The sequence below is a fragment of the Cebus imitator genome, unplaced genomic scaffold, assembly GCF_001604975.1.
Source record: "Cebus imitator isolate Cc_AM_T3 unplaced genomic scaffold, Cebus_imitator-1.0 Scaffold28, whole genome shotgun sequence".
Classification (NCBI taxonomy): Eukaryota; Metazoa; Chordata; class Mammalia; order Primates; family Cebidae; genus Cebus; species Cebus imitator.
In genome coordinates, this window is record NW_016107343.1 from 8,867,703 (window position 1) to 8,884,438 (window position 16,736).

The 16,736-nt window shown below is 45.1% G+C and overlaps 1 protein-coding gene across 1 annotated transcript in view; it reads left to right on the forward strand.

Moving 5' to 3' along the window:
- The window catches only part of LOC108300492 (tubulin-specific chaperone cofactor E-like protein), a 165,233-nt gene that overhangs the window by 88,928 nt on the left and 59,569 nt on the right, over window positions 1-16,736 (forward strand). Inside the window, exons 9-13 of the mRNA XM_037736754.1 lie at window positions 498-631; window positions 3,842-4,129; window positions 7,732-7,869; window positions 8,218-8,383; window positions 12,389-12,801. Coding sequence (XP_037592682.1) covers window positions 498-631; window positions 3,842-4,129; window positions 7,732-7,869; window positions 8,218-8,383; window positions 12,389-12,801 — 1,139 coding nt within the window. The remainder of the gene's footprint in view (window positions 1-497; window positions 632-3,841; window positions 4,130-7,731; window positions 7,870-8,217; window positions 8,384-12,388; window positions 12,802-16,736) is intronic.

The following is a 16,736-nucleotide window of genomic DNA, read 5'->3' on the forward strand; positions in this document are numbered from 1 at the left end:
CTTTTGTCCCAGTTCCCACTGTTATTTGTTTCCTTCTGGGATCTGGGATTTTCTCCAACTGTGAGGCAAGAGGGAGGGAACTCCTTCCGGGAAAAGACATGATAGTGGAATTCTTGAGCTAGAATGGACCTTCAAAACTGTGGCCATGCCAGACGAGGCCACCTCTCAGTATACAGAGAGCTCTAGGCTCCAGGGAAATTTCACAAATTTCCAGCCAGTTGTAACCATAGATATCACCAAGATGCTTGAAAGTGCAAGAACATGCACAAAGTGCTTTCTCCTGTGGAGAAATAGTATCACTCCCATTCTCCTGTTTCCCAGAGGCAGAAGATACTGCACTGTGTACGGCCCAGGTCTAGGATGAATGAGAAGGCAGTATGACTTGCATTCAGCTTACAAGCCTTACTGAAAGAAGCTGGCTTCAGTAGGTAGGAGGGATGTAGCTTGCCAAACGGAAGAGGGAGCTGCCATCTATTAACCATCATCTCTCTTGACAGCTCAGCCCAGGGAGCTCATGTATCCATTTTGGCAGAATGACACCAAAACCCCTAAAGTAGACGATGGAAGCTCATCTGAGATTAAGTTGGCCATCCCAGTTTTCTTCTTCGGCGTTCCTTACCGCACTGTCTATGTAAGTGGAGAAGCAGCCCAGCTGTTGCTCTCTGGCCCTCCCTTTTGTTTGTCATTAAGAAAAGCATTTTAAGTATCCTCTGCCAGAGCTCTGGGAAGGGAGGATTTATTGACAGCCAAAACGACAAGTTCTGAGATTTCACGAGCCAATAGGTTTTATGATTAAGAAAGTCAAAGGTATATTTAATGGCTAATGTTCACAGTAGAGGAGTGTACAGGGCAATAAATTGCTTTTGTGGGTAATTAAACATAGAAGTGAAGCAGAAGCCCCAATGCCATGAAAATTATTTCTGCCACTCAACAAGATAGAAAGATACAGTGAACCACAGTAGGAGCAATATCATTTTTCTTTTCCTTCTGGGGGTGTGAAAAGTTTAGGCATCTGCTGTTCTTGGGCTTCCTACCAATTTGAAGCAGAGTTGGAACATAGGAGATGGGTAATCAACTATTATATCAAAGTTGTTTGCAGAATTGCCCACCCTCAGTGGATCTGTTGATAGGCCAGAGGGTCCCATCATCCAACCTGCACTAAGAAATGGTCCTGTTTGTGATCAGAGCTCTCCTAGGGACCTGTGTTCTCAGATTTTTGTTTTTGTTTTTTTGGATCTTTGGGTTTGCTGCTAGCGAAATGATTGCACATGAAGAGAAGGATTCAGAGCAGCCAAGCCTGGCTTAATTGTTGGCCCTAAAGAACTGGGTGAGGCATATATAGATTATACCACGTCCCTGGAGGAAGAATGCAACTGTAAGCATGTTCACCTCTGGCCATCTCTATGTCTGAGACCTCTCTTTTCACCAACTTTTAATTTATGGCTCAGGGATGATTCCCACTAGAAAAGAGTTTCCTATACCATTACCTAAGCAGTGGTCCCCGAACCTGCAGAAGCAGGGGAGCAGGGTTGCACAAGCACTCAATGTCTTTTCTCAGGCCCCACCTCAGACCTACTGAGTCAGAAACTTTGAGAGGATGGGCTAGTAATCTGTGTTTTAATGAGTCCCCCAAGTGGTTCTGATGCCCACAAAAGTTTGAGAACCACTGATCTTAGCCATAGGATATAATCAAGACACATGTGAGTCATCACCAGCTTCTTCTGCCAGTCTGCGTGTTTTAATTACACCTATTGTTCCCTAGTGAACACTTCACTCTGGCATCCTGAAATGCCTTTTATGCTTTACTCACGGCAGGGCATCCCTAGTCTGTGTTTGTAATAGCTGGTTGTACGTCTTGGGATGTGTTGACCTGATTTTGGCAATAAGGGAGTGAGGACTTCCGTACTAGAAGCCCAGTTAAGCTAGTTTTTCTTCTCTATTGCACTGTGTGATATGGAGTCTGAAGAATTTTTTCTTGTTCTTGCAAAAGGAGGGTCCTTAGTTTGAGGCAGACTTATTTGAGGGTAAATTGTTCCTTGCGTTTCCAACCCTTTGAGTAGTGCAGTTTTCTTCAAGCCTCTGGTTGTTCTCTATTACTGGAAGACAATAGGCTCTTAATGTCCTTGTAGCTCAGTCTCCTGCTTCTCTTCCAAACCCAAAGCTTTGCTTCCAAATATGAAGACCTACCCTTGGCCCAGGTATTAATAACTTGCCTCTGGGATCTGGGCCACTTTGAATGTCCATAATCTTACTGGTTAACAGGAATTTAACATACAATTGGAATGTATAGGAAAATGATCTCCAGGTTTTCTATATCCAAGAATTGCAGTTCCCATTGCAGGCACTTCTGCTGCTGAAGCTATACAAACCATGGGGTTAAAGCATTTTATCTACCAAAGTACAGAGCTGCGAATTCAGGCAGCGGTCCTGTGTAAACTGAGGGTATATCTTGGCCTGTGATTTCCAGTAAGGTTTCCTATTTAATTGGTTTACTAAGCCATTTACAAGTCATGAAATAGTAAGATAGTCATTTACATAAACAATGTGAAGTAGTCATGCCTCAATTTTTATGCAGCGATTATACAAAGACACTATCACACCACATGGGCTGGAATGGAACTGGGCATCTGTGGTCTTAACCTTGCCCTTGCTCTGAGCATGGGAGTGGTTGTAACGTCAGTGGAGGTCTTTTAAATGTCCCACCCAGAGCAGGGTATTGTTCATCAGATACTGGAGTCGGATGAAGGAGTGTTTGATTTATCTTTCTCTGACACTCTTCTTCGGTCATAAAATGGAAGCAAGGCCTAACACAGGGCACCTCGATTTTCAAATTTAACTTTACTTCCTCGCTTATTTACATTTCCTGTTTCTTTTGTGTTAGTGACCCTGAATCTGTCTTTGTTACCCATGTTACTCCCTGTCTGGCCCAGCACACAAGCACACCATCCCCAGTACACACACCCACACACCACCCCCAGTATACACACGTACACACCCACCCCAGTATATACACACACATATACACCACTCCCAGTACACACCTATACATGCCACCTCAGTAAGCACTCATACCCCACCCCCAGTGTACACATACATACATACCCACTCCAGTATACACACACTGCCTATCCCAGTACACACACACCCCAATATACACACATCCCCCAATATACACACACACACATACACCCCAGCACATACACACATGTCCCACCTCAGTAAGCACACACACACACCACCCCCAGTACACACACAGACACCCTCCACCCCAGTATACACCCCCTCACCCAGGACACAAACACACATACACATCCCAGTATATACACACACACCATCCCCAGTACACACACACAAACTCCCCACTACAGAATACACACAAAAAGCCCACTCCAGTACATGCACACACACTCCAGTACACACACACCTCACCCCAATACACACACACGCTTACACACCTCACCTCCAGTACACATACACACACAACCCTCAGTACACACACATGCACATCTCACCTGCAGTACACACACTCACACACATAAGCACAACTCAGAAGCATTTGATAAGTGTACATAGAGACAGGACAGGGAACATGAAAATGAGACTGATTATTAATAAGAACTGAAGCTGGTTACAAATCGAACGTGAAAGAAAACCAATGAGTTTGTCTGGAAGTAAATGAACCTCTTAGTTTGAGCAATGGAAGCTGGTATTTGGGGGGTTCTAAATCAGTAGCGTAAAAGTTGTTTCATTCATACAATTAGGCGAATGTCTGTCTTGGTTTGTGACTCTGAAGTTGGTATGGCTTCAGATCCACTGTGCAAAACCTTTCTTATTTTCGTAGGTCAATAACAATGGAGTTGTTTCCTTCAACGTGCTAGTGAGCCAGTTCACGCCAGAATCCTTTCCCCTGACAGATGGGAGGGCCTTCATCGCCCCATTTTGGGCAGATGTGCACAATGGAATTCGAGGCGAGATCTATTACAGAGAGACCATGGACCCTGTCATCTTGAAAAGAGCCACCAAGGACATCAGGAAGTACTTCAAAGACATGGCAACCTTCTCTGCCACTTGGGTTTTCATTGTGACATGGGAGGAAGTCACCTTTTATGGAGGCAGCAGCACCACACCTGTAATAATTCAAATTTTCCACTTTCCACTTCATAACCTGACAACTAATTCTTGTCCGTCTTCGCTACCGTGAAGGAGTCTAATTATTAGAGCTAAGGAGTGTCAGTTCCCTTGAGTTAAACTAATGAGCCTCGCTGCCTACTTTGCAGGAAACAGAGGGAACTATCGTAGCTAACCAGCCCAGTCAGCCGTAATATTTCAGAAGATACGTCACCCCATCACAAATCATTACTAATGTCTACAAAGAACCCCTCAAAAACTTTCCTGCTGTCAGTGGCATTCCCGTTTTGTAGGAGAGTGATTGAGGCACTGAGACCCATTCCCGGCCACATGCATAGGGACCCATCTAGGGACCCAAAGTTCCTTTTCTCTTGCCAGAGGTACAAATGCCTCTTTCCACCCCTAATTTTCTCCCCCCTCTCCCCAGTAGAACCTGGTTGGAAGAGAAAAATAGGGTCCCAAGTTTGGGCTGAGATGATCTGGCTCATTTCATTATGCTGTGACATTTTTTTTTTATTGTGACCAGGGCTGAAGTTATTCGTATATGATGTTGATTAGAGTGGGCAGTTAAAGCGTTTCATGAATAAAGTTTTAACATCTGCTCTGGAATCCCAAATAAGCAGTCAAATAAAAGTCAAATAAGAAAGATTATCACTGGCATTATCGCAGAGATAATCAACTTTCTGCATAAAGGGACAGAAAGCAGTTTTCACAAAAGCCTGCAGCTTGTTTGGGTGTCTTTGCCAGTGGAGAGTTTTGAAGTACAGACACATCTTCAACTGCATAATTTCTAGTAAGCAAAGACACTCAAAAATCTGCCCTCCACTTACTTAGGATTATTTCCGATTCCATCTGTTTTCCAATTTCCTTGGCAACGAGTCAATTGTTTAGGGGTGGAACAAAAACCACTGAGTTAGAGAGAGGTGGAAGAGTGCTGGGCTTGCAGTTCACAGCTGTAACACCATGAACACATTATGTTTTAGCACCTTCTAGCCAGAGCATCAAGAAGCACTTTATCGCTAAGAGGTTCTGTAGAACAGAAAGACACAAGTTTAAACAGTGGATGCATTGGCTAGAAATAACCTCTAAAGAAGCATACATTTCCCTCTGTCACGTTATGGATCGCTAACGACTCCACGGGTGATGTTTTATGTCCTTTAAACCTCACATCTTCCAGCATTAGAATGCAGGATGCCAGCAATCGATAAATTTTAGTGTTGTTGGGGGGAAGAAAAGAAATGCCCGTCAAATGCTGACCACCACTTTTTCAAAAAACTTCCATTGGCAATAAAAATGGCAAGATAATTTAGATACTTTCTGGCTTGTACTTTGGAGTAAATTTTTGAACTAGGTGAGAATTCTTTCTATGAGGATGAATGAAGCAACATCTAAGTGCTTTGAGCTCCTTGGAGAAAAAAGATGATGTAGTTCTCTGGGGCTGCAGAAGTGTCCATCCGTCCCCATCTTTGAAATTGGCCCCGCCTCTTTTATCCTGTTATTCCACGTTTCCTATTCTATATAGAAACACGCATCATCAGGCCAGCTAAACACTGGGCTTGAGAGATCTTTTAAAGGCAAAAAAAAAAAAAAAAATTCTTGTGTGAGGCCAACATAAGGGAAGGAAAGGCGACATGTTTACTTCAAGAAAGGAAAACTAATATTTATTTAGGGTTCACAATGTGTCGGGTAATGAAGACTATTTTTGCATATCATTTAATTCTCCCCAAAATGTTCCCTGATGAGGACTATCTCCAATAAGAAGGGGAGGGAACAGGCTCGGAGAGGTCAAGCATCTTGTTCAAGTGGCAAAAAAAAAAAAAAAAAAAAAAAAAGGATTCAAACCTCCTAGGAGGCAGAGCAGGGGTTCAAACCAAAGTCTCCCAACTCCAAATCCCAGGCTCTTCTTTCTTCAGCTGCCTCCGCCTGGGTATCGCTGAAGTCCTCAGAAGCAACAAAGGGTTTTTATCCAGAAGAATCTTAGAATGAATGTTGAAGAGTTCTGTAGCGTAGGAACATGTGAGAGTGAGCCTGGGTGCGTGCGGGTGGCGGTCAGCCTCTGGCGTGTCACTGGGACAGGTGGTTGGTTTAGAGGTGACTTCAGGGGTTGGAAATGGATTGCTTTTGAGAACTGCTTGGAACAAAGGTATTTCCAGCTTCATTCCGGGAGAAGGAATTCACTTCTGTAGGAGAATCCCGGTCTGAAGCAGGCTCTAGCTTTAGTCCTCGCATGACCTTGACTTTGCACCTGTCCCTTGAACAGGAGCTTGCTGTGACCTTATAGCAATCTTGAGCCTACTGCTCACTTGTCTCTGTGTTCCACTTTCCTCTTCTGCAGAACAGGGCCAGAGACTGCAGGCATATAGCTGAGCAAGTCTATCACAAACGCCATCAGCTGTGGCGTGGGAAGAAAAGTTCTTTACAAAAAGGGCTCTTCTTACTCGTAGCTTGCCTTCCTTTCTGGGATCATCTAGAATGGGGAGATTTGGGGCTTCCAAGATCCTCTACCCCAGTTTGATTACACAGGATAAGGATTTGGGTCTTCCTCTGCATCAGACAGAATGTTAACCGGGATGGTGTCAGGCAGCTGGGAAAAGTGCTAGGTTTGAATAGAAAAAGGTCAATGCAGCCTTTCCTTTTAACTCTTATTTCTATTGAATTTCCTGAAACATGTGACAAGGGGTAAGGATTAGCAAAAGGAAAATATAAAGGACAGGGTTTGCTACAGCTTATTTCTGAAACTGTTTACAAGTTTCATTTGAATTTAAATAGCCTCTCTAATCCTAAAAAGTTTAAAATGAAGACAGCATGGAATGACAATGCTCTGAGAGACAGACTGGAACTCTGGCTCAAATCCTGTTTTCTGTTGCTGGGTCACTGTGAAATTTCCAGCAACTCATTTCCTCTAGTCTCTTGTTTTCCTAGCTATAAGATAGGCTTTGGGCCAGTACGATCACCCGTCTTTGTGTTGGTCAGGGGTACAGATAAATGTTGAGAATTTTGCCGAATTAAAGTGATGCACAAATGCTCAATTAAAGGAGTAACTTCTCCCCACAAAGTGCTTTTTAAAAGTCACTTTCCCAATTCCATCTTTAAAAGGGGAGACACCTCGTCAAGATTAATGTTTTTTTTCCGGGAAGGGAGAGAGCGCAATCCACGTGGTCACTTTAATCACAAGGACTGGTGTCTGCTCCATCTTCCAACCCGCCCTCCAAGGGGAACTGGTGCTTGCTTCCCTGTCCCTGATCTGGTCTTTCCTGTAGTTTATTCTCATGCTGCCATCTATAGGTGGTTTCATGTTATCACATGCTTAGCCGGGCCTCTGAATTTCTGTCTGATAACAAGTGAGAGATGTAAGCGGGCGCTGAGTCAGACTCTGGGTTTATCTCAGGCAATTTCTCTTTTAGATGCACAATCCCACATGTCTTGCTTTCCCCACTGGAGGCGAGAACAAATTCAGAGAGGAGTCAGAGCTGGAGGGCCTGGCTGCAGAGCAGCTCTGAGCTGCCTGTGGGTGGGGAAAGCGCAGGCTGAGGGGAGAACATCCTTGGGGCCAGGGCCTCCTGGGGAGTGCAAATTATGAGACTGAGCATTCCCATCCTGTAGGTGAACACCTTCCAGGCCGTCCTGGTGTCTGATGGCTCCTATACGTTCACCCTCTTCAATTATTACGAAATCAACTGGACCACGGGGACAGCGAGTGGCGGCGACCCCCTGACAGGTCTTGGTGGAGTGATGGCACAGGTAGGTGGCTCTCCACTTCACTCTCTCCCCCTCGGGTTTCCATGGCTGTAGTCTCTGCTTCTGTGGCTCAGCATCCTGGAGGGAATCCTGCCACTAGCTTTTAACTAGAGACACACGTCTGATCTTGCAGGTGGACTACGAGGCTATTCCTGCTCATGTTTGGCACCCTGATTAGGCTATGAAATGAACTAGGCAGTCCTGTCTCACCTGGACTGCTGGCATTAATGACTCCAGGAAAAGAGGGCTCTTGACTTCAGATGTGCTGGATTCTAAAAATAAGGTAGTTGGGCCAGTTAACCCATGGGGGACTTTTGTACTCAAAAATCTTGTCTTCCTTTTGTGCTGCAGGCAGGATTTAATGGTGGAAACCTCACCAATTTTTTCAGCCTCCCGGGGTCAAGAACCCCTGAGATTGTGAATATCCAGGAGACCACAAACGTCAATGTTCCAGGCCGCTGGGCATTTAAAGTTGATGGAAAAGAAATTGACCCAGCCAATGGCTGCACCTCCAGGGGTAAAGCTTTTCCTCTGTCTCTGGCAAAGCAGGGTTTGTTTGCTGTAGATTGACAGGCAAGCTTTTAAGCCATGGGGGCGGACTCATTCCTGATGCCTTACTCTTTTGACATCTCTCAACTGGGTAATGGAAATCAAGGTAATTTTAGCATGCACATTCATCACACCAGGAGCTGAAACCCTGCATTCGCTACATTGCAACTTTGGAAGTCCTTTTCTGGGGTGTGCACACAGCTATCAGTTCTGAACAACTCCGAAATGGACCCGGATCTTGAGTGATTTCTCGGCCAGAGGGACAGAAGGGAGCCCTCCTGTTTAACATCATTTTCGTTGTTGTTGTTGCCATTTCCTCCCCCCTTTACGTTTTTCTTCTCATCCTTATTCTCGCTCTGCTATCTGCACTTTGTAGATCCACAGGAGTAGGTGCAGTTGGAGTATTGCCAAGTTCCTATGATGGTAAATCAGTACTTCCTAGTATGATTAGAAAAAGAAAAGAAACAAAAAGTAACATAAGTCTTCATAGTAACTTCTCCTAAAATCTTCCCAGCATCAGCCAAACCTGCAGGGATTTGAGGAGAATCAAAGCTGGCTTTAGGTCTCTGTGAATATGCTGTAGTTGAACCTTGATGGATGGCCTTCACATTGAGCACCCAAAATCTGGAGCTTTTCCTAAACGATTAAACCCCTTTAGGTGTGCAAAATCGCCCTGGACTTTCAGAGAAACATTCTGGTTTATGGATTCCTGCTTTTATGTGTCCAAAAATATTTAGAAAACAGTATTTCTGAGAATATTTCTACTTCAGGAGGAGAGGCTATAGAAACTAGAAACAGGAAATAATGCATCTATTCATTGGTCCATCTACCCACCCTCCCACCCACCCATCCATTTATCCATTCACCCATTCACCCACTCATCCACTACCCATCCATCCATTTATCCATCCACGCATTCACCCACCCATCCATCCACCTACCCACCCACCTACCCACCCGTCTATCTGCTTACCCATCCACCAACCCATCCTTCAAGTCATCCAGCCATTCAACGAGCCATCACATCTCTCTAAAAAACATTTTAAGAGCCCCATTGAAATGCCAGCCACTCTATTATGTGCTAGACTTAAAGCTTCTCTAGCTGCCCATGACATTACTATGGTAGAGGAGACAGCCATGGGAACAATGATGACACAGCATAAGACATATTATGATAGACATGCATGTAGGGTGCTGTGGAAGCACAGATGAACACTGTGGGAAATGTGTTTCCAGACCTCTAAGGAAGTTTTGGATAGGAATGAGGAGGTGCCTTTACCCCTCAGATAGAAGCGTGGACTGCTTGTGATGGCAGCCCTGGGAGGCCTCAGGCTTCTGTCTTGGCTTGGCTTCAATTTGTTGATGTTGTCATTTTTCTTTTGAGAGACAGGGTCTCTGTCACCCAGACTGGCTGGAGAACAGTGTCGTGATCATAGTTCACTGTAACTTCAAACTCCAAGCTCCTGAGCTCAAGTGACCCTCCTACCTCAGTCTTCTGAGTAGCTGGGACTACAAGCACCACCACCATGCTCAGCTAATTACTTTTGTAGAGATGGAGTCTCAGTATATTGCCCAGGCTGGTCTTGAACTCTTGGCCTCAAACCATCTCCCATCTCATCCTTCCAAAGCACTGGGATTAAACATGTGAGCCACTGAACCCAGCCTCAATGTGTTTAATATACAGAAAAGCCACATTCACATGGTCTGACACACCTGTGCCCTCTGCCCCATTTCCTGTGCTGTGATTAGTGCCTTCGCTCTAAGGTAGGTCATGTGTGAAGATGGCCTGCCTGGGCCCTAGCCTCTGTGAACCCTGTAAAGTCCCCAATTTTCAAAATAACAAATAAATGTTTTGCAGCTAAGCTGGTATTAACTGGATAGGAAATAATCTAGTGCCAGAGCTCATTAGGATTTGAGATTGCACCCTCCTCCAGATTGTAAACAGCATCACTTAAAGCCTGTCCCTTCCCTGTATAGCCTGGACCAGGAGCCTGATAAGTTGCAGGCTCTTGCCCAAATACCTCTTCCCTTTGTCCAAGCATCACAGAGATGTCTGGCTGTGGTCATGCAACCTGAGCGCTCAGTGACAGCCTCTCACCTGAGTCCTGCAAATGAAATGCTGTGATAATGGAAAACATTGGCTTGCAGAGCTGTGGAGCTCGTCAGATGCCAGCCGTGTACACAGTCGCCACTTCCACTTCATTCTTTTCCTCCCGAGTTATAGGTTTGGGTTTCATATACGGGACAAATTCAATATCTTTATACAGACTGCTATGCATTTTTATGTGCCTCTGGACGTATTTCAATCTAATGAGATTGGGATTTGGCCTGGGGTATAGAAGGGGAAATGTTCCATAGAGCTGGTTTATTATATCATCATTCCACAAACAAAATTATCTCAAAGAGTCTACCTTTTGGTCCAAACCTCCTCTATTCAAAGGCATTTTCCATTCAGTTATTGAAAGTCTGAAGAAGCAGGGACTGGAAATGATGCTGAGTGGAGGCTGTCACAGTACATGCAGCCCTGAACTAGTGCCAAGGAGTGCTGAGGATTGAGGGTCTGTTTTCAGGGCTGATGCCTATGACCTAGTGGGAATGTGACTAAATCTATTCTCTCATTTTTTGACCCTGTTTTCAACAGGCATAAAATGTAATTGCCTGTTGAAACATCATTGTTCTTGCTGGGCACATGGAGTCAAGACTGCTACTGATGTACCTGCGCCCTCCACTTGGGTTAAACTTGCAGCCTTGTGTGATTTACTAGATAGTCAATTTTATAAAAACTTGAGATGTTATTTACATTTCTTAATGCTGTGTCTTTGATACTTGCCTTTTCAGAATTTCTCGTTTTACAAGTGCTTCTACTTCTATCAACCCGTGCCAACTTTTTTATAGCATCACTGTTCCCTGTGAGACAGGGATGAAAAAATAGCAGTATCCACATTTTACAGGTTAGGAAAACAGACGTGTGGAAGTTGAGTCAGTAGTCTTGGAAATTGACTGCAGATTTATGACTACTGCCCACTTCTCTTGACCCCAACCCCCAAGCAAAGACTAGATCATAGCCCCCAGCCCAGAGAAGTTCCTATTTCAATTAAAGGTTGATGATAGCAACCAGAAAATTTCAAAGTTTTTTGGTGGGGGAGGTCATTTATTTAGAGAAATGATTTTAAAGATGTCTACCAAAGAAATAATAGTGTTTTTAAAATTATCACAGCCCTTCAAACCATTCCCCTCCTCCTTCCTTATTCTCTTCCTGACCTGGAATTTGTCAAGAAATTCTGTCCAGAGCATAGACAGAGAGGAGTCCTGGGCTCAGACAGGGCCCTAGAGTAAGAAAGAAGACAATTTGTGTAGGTGTAAATCCTGCCTAAGCAGCATCTGCAGGATTCATGAGCCTTTATAAACGTGCCAAGAAAGTGGTCAGTGCTTTCCAGAATCTTCCTGGGGTGCTTGGGATTTATACTCATGTGTCTGACTCCTGATTAGTGCTATTGACCTTTTCCAGCACATACTGGGCCCCCAACAAATGTCTGCTGAATGAATGAACAAATTAGCAAACAAACAATGAGTGTTGCCTAGTAACCTGGGCAAACTGGGTCTTCTTTCGGAAGGAGAGGCAGGAAATGACTTCCAAGTGTCATACCCTTTCCCTGGATTAATGATAATGTGGTTTTCCTTGAATGTGAGTTTGCTCACCAGCCATGGAGATAATAATACCAAGAGCTTAGACTGGATTCAGACTCGGCTTGGAATCCCGGCTCTACCACGGAGTTGCTGAGTGATCTTGGATGCATTACTCAACTTCTCTTAAGCCTCAGTTTCCTCATTTGTCAAATGAGGGTGACTGTGCCTCCATAACAGGGTTCTTACGTGGATTAAATGGTGTAATGGAAGTAAAGCATTTAGCCCAATGTCTGGCACAGAGGGTAAATGCTCAGTAAATGTTGGCTCTAATGTCATTATTCCCCAGGACAGTTCCTTCGGCGAGGGGAGGTGTTTTGGGATGACTTGAACTGCACCATCAAGTGCCGCTGTCTGGATTTCAATAACGAGATCTACTGCCAGGAGGCTTCTTGTAGCCCTTACGAGGTGTGCGAACCCAAAGGCAAATTCTTCTACTGCAGCGCTGTGGAGACCAGTACGTGTGTGGTGTTTGGGGAGCCGCACTACCACACTTTTGACGGCTTCCTCTTCCACTTCCAAGGCTCCTGTGCCTACTTGCTGGCCCGACAGTGTTTGCAGACTTCCAGCCTTCCTTTCTTCAGTGTAGAGGCCAAGAATGAACACCGTGGGGGTTCGGCTGTCTCCTGGGTGAAGGAGCTCTCAGTGGAGGTGAATGGCTACAAGATTCTCATCCCCAAAGGAAGCTATGGAAAAGTCAAGGTGAGACCTTCTTTATCCTTCATGGGGAAATGGAGAAGCTGGAGATCTTCAGTCTAGGGAAGACTTCCCCAGATCTACTGGTTCTGCTGTTTGTCTCTCTACAGTGCCACAGGGATGCACAGCTCTCCCTGCCTTGCAAATATCTTGTAAAATACTTTACTGGGCCAAATTTTATGTGTACGAGAGCTATCCTAAGCTTTCTCCTCATCATGTCTATCCGCTTTTAAACTTAGAGTACATTTGCATTCCTAGTTCCCTCATAAACACTGGTAGACACACACACACACACACACACACACACACACACACACACACACACACGTGCACAGCTCAGAAAAACTGAAGAGATAAGTTTCTCATGGTCCTGGCTTGCAATAATTGTAGCCACATAGGCATACCCTGGGGGTGTTGCAAACACAATACAAACCCCCAGTTCACTACAGCCTTTGACTAATAATCTTCACCCCACTTCAGCCCCAATTCGGTTTGATCAAGAGCTGCTGCTTCATTTTCAGAGAAACCTCCAAATCGATTGATGTCTACAGAGACACCACCTGTGCAGGCACCTGGAGTGGCCTTGGTGACTTCCTTAGTGAAGCTTGGGTGGGAAAGTCCCATGAAAGCCCTGCCCAGACACCCCTCAAATAGAGCCCCCAACTCCCACCTAGAATAACAGAGAAGAACGTGGATCTCTGCTGGCCAGTTTAGCATATGCAAATGATTTCCGTCACTGTCCACCTGGATTTCGAGTGGGGACATCCACAAACGAGAGAAAGCAAAAAGCCACTAGCAATTACTCAATATGTGCAGGCCCCAATTTTCATAATGTTAATCAAGACCTTGTTGCAACCATGTATTTATTCAAACAGTAATAACCAAGACCACAAGGGGTTGATTGCTGCAAGCCTGTGCAATCCTTAATCCCCGTGCATGGAGGTCATTACAGAGATTACCAGCCAGAACTGACGCCAATGCAGGGATTTCTTTCTTTTTTAAAAAAACATGTTGTAGTTTTAATTGATGTAGCATGTCCAACAAAAGACAGGACCAAGGAACTAATTCTACCCTTTCTGGCTCTGCCTTTCCCAGGTCTGTGCAGTTTATCAGTCTCATAATGAGGAAAGTGAGCTATTACTGTGGTTGAAATGCCAGTGTGCTTGCTATTTGGTTAGTCTCTCTAGGGACAACTCCGTATATCAAATCAAGGCTAAGAGTTTAGGTACAGAAGTTTGGAGATCTTCCCTTTTAAATTTATATTGTGCTGTTGAGCACTGTACTTATCCTTGTAGATAGATGCTGGCATTTCAAGCTAGAAAAATTTTTCACAAGCTTCCCCTTACTTTCTTGTAAATGGGGATGGCATGTATGATACCAGTAGTTGAAAAAGAAATCTTCATGCTTTATCCCTATTTTGTATTTTGATTAAAATTCTTTTTCATTCTCAGTTTTTATTTTTTAGAAGGAAAGGGACACCGTCATTTCTTTCAGGCCCAGCAGCTCTGCTAATTTTGTGTGGCTCTGTTCCATCGTCCAAGTGTAGGGCACGGATTCCTCAATTTTCTGTAGCGACAGGGAGATGTGGATGTGGATGTGAATGTTTCAGAAAGAAAAGGTTATGTGACTCCAACTGCAAGCTAACAATGGCTTCCTTTTCCTTTTGCCAAATGGTTTCCAAGCGTCTCTGAATACACCTGCCCTGCTAGGGAGAGTGGCTCGGTGGATGGCAGAGCCCCGACCCAGGGTGATGTGGGGACAGGCAGGGAGAGGGCTGGGAAGCAGGAAGGAGCCTGAGACACCGGGAGGCAGCGGACTTCTTCAGCCACGCTGTGCCAGGCCAGAAATGGCCACTAAGATCTGTTCTTCCAAACCACAGACCCCCTTTCTCCAGCACTGTCTCCATTGCTGGGATTAGGAGCTTGGTTCTGTACATGGATTTTTCCCCATTGAACTGTTCTCAAATAGCAAAATAAACATTGGGCCAAAGAAAGCCAGCATAAGTAAAAATCCATCTAGAATAAGTGTCTCCTTCTAGCTAATACCAGTTCTCATCTTTCTTCCCCACATGAGCACGAGTAGTTTAGTGTGCTTCAGTGAAAAGGGAGCCAAAACCACCTAGCCCATGGCGTTGAGCAGCTTGGACTCTGGGGCTGGACCTGTTCAAATCCCTGTACCACCTCTGCCAGCTGAGTGGCCTCTTTGAGCTTCATTGTCTTTGTCTGTGAGATGGGGGCCTCTAGGAGGCAGGGCCCCTGGGCTGTAGCTGGCCTTGGAGACCTCTCCTCAGCGCTGGGATACAGGCAGCATGGAGAAGTGGAGAGAACCTGGCTTTGGAGCTTGACTAACAGAAGTCAGGCTCTGTCACCTCCAAGTCACACCAGCCCCAATCCTTAATTTCCTCATCTGTAAAAGGGAAAAATGATAAGGACCTCTAAGGCAATTATGAGAATTAAATAGAATGGCTACAGGGCAATGTCTAGTACAAAGCCTGGCACACAGTAGGAATTTGGTGCAGGCTAGTTCCCTATGACCATTCCCATGGAACTCTTTTTCAGTTCCAAGACCTATGCCTCTGGGACTCTACTTTTCTCCCCTCACACTGCCCCTGCCCACATCCTGGGAGAGATACTGCGGAAGAGGAAAATGGCCAGAATGCAGGGAGAAGAGCAAGCAAACAGGCGAGGCTTATCAGCCGTTGGCTAACCGTAGGTTGAAGACAGGGTCAGAGGAATGAAGCAAGGAATTACACTTCAGGGCAAGAGTTCTCTGGGAGCTCCTACTCTGAGCACTGCGGGACACAAGCACAATGCTTCTATAGTGAGAGTGAAAAGGGGTACAATGAACACTTATGCCAGAAAGAAACCAAGGTATCAACTGGAACATTACATCACCCACGTGCAAGGTCAGCCCAAGTGCGAAGAATAGATGCAGGGAAACTGGGGCCCTGGGGGTTGTGATGGGGGGGGGACTGTAGAAATACCCAGAGCCGGCCTACTCCATGGCTTCTGCTTTGGGACACATAGGACTTTGCCCCTTGTTAGCAGGAGCTTAAGTGAGAGCAGAGGAGCACACTCAGCAGTTGACATATTTGACATTCATAATTACACAAACTCTTGGGGAAGATTTCCCTCTCCACTCACTAGCACAGAACAGTACGTAAGTGTTCAGCACTCTTACTAGCTGACCTTACCTATAATATGGCTTTTCTCTCCCTTTTCTCTTAGAGTAAGAAAAGGCATATTATAGGCAAGGTCAGCTAGTAAGAGTTGGCTAACCCTTTACCTAGGAGATAAGAATAAATTAATGCGTTGGTTTTTCTTTCTACTTCTAGTTCTCTGCAGGGTGGTTTATTTCCCAAGCTTATTTTCTTATTCCCTTCCCCCATTGTTGTGATCTAAATATTTGTGTCCACTCAAAATTTATATGTTGAAATTCTGATTCCTAAGGTGATGGTATAAGGAGGTGGGACCTTGAGGAGGTGATTAGGTCATGAAGGTTGAGCCCTTATGAATGGGATTAGTGCCCTTAGAAAGGAGGCCAGAGGGAGCTTATTTCTTCTACCACATGTGAACACAGCTGCAAGGTGCCGTTTATGAACCAGAAAGTGGACTCTCGCCAGGCACTGAATCTGCTAGTGCCCTGACCTTAGACTTCCCAGCCTCCAGAACTGTGAGAAATAAATTTCTGTTGTTTATTAGCTACCTAGTATATGGTATTTTGTTCTAGCAGCCCAAACAGACGACAACAGAAGATTGGTAACAGGAGCGGGGTGCTGCTGTAATAAATACCAAAAATGTGGTAGCAGTCTGGGCACAGTGGCCCACACCTGTAATCCCAGCAGTCTGGGTGGCCAAGGCAGGCAGATTGCTTGGGCTCAGGAGTTCAAGAACAGCCTGGGCAGCATGGCAAAAGCCTGTCAGCCTGTCTCTCCAAAAAAA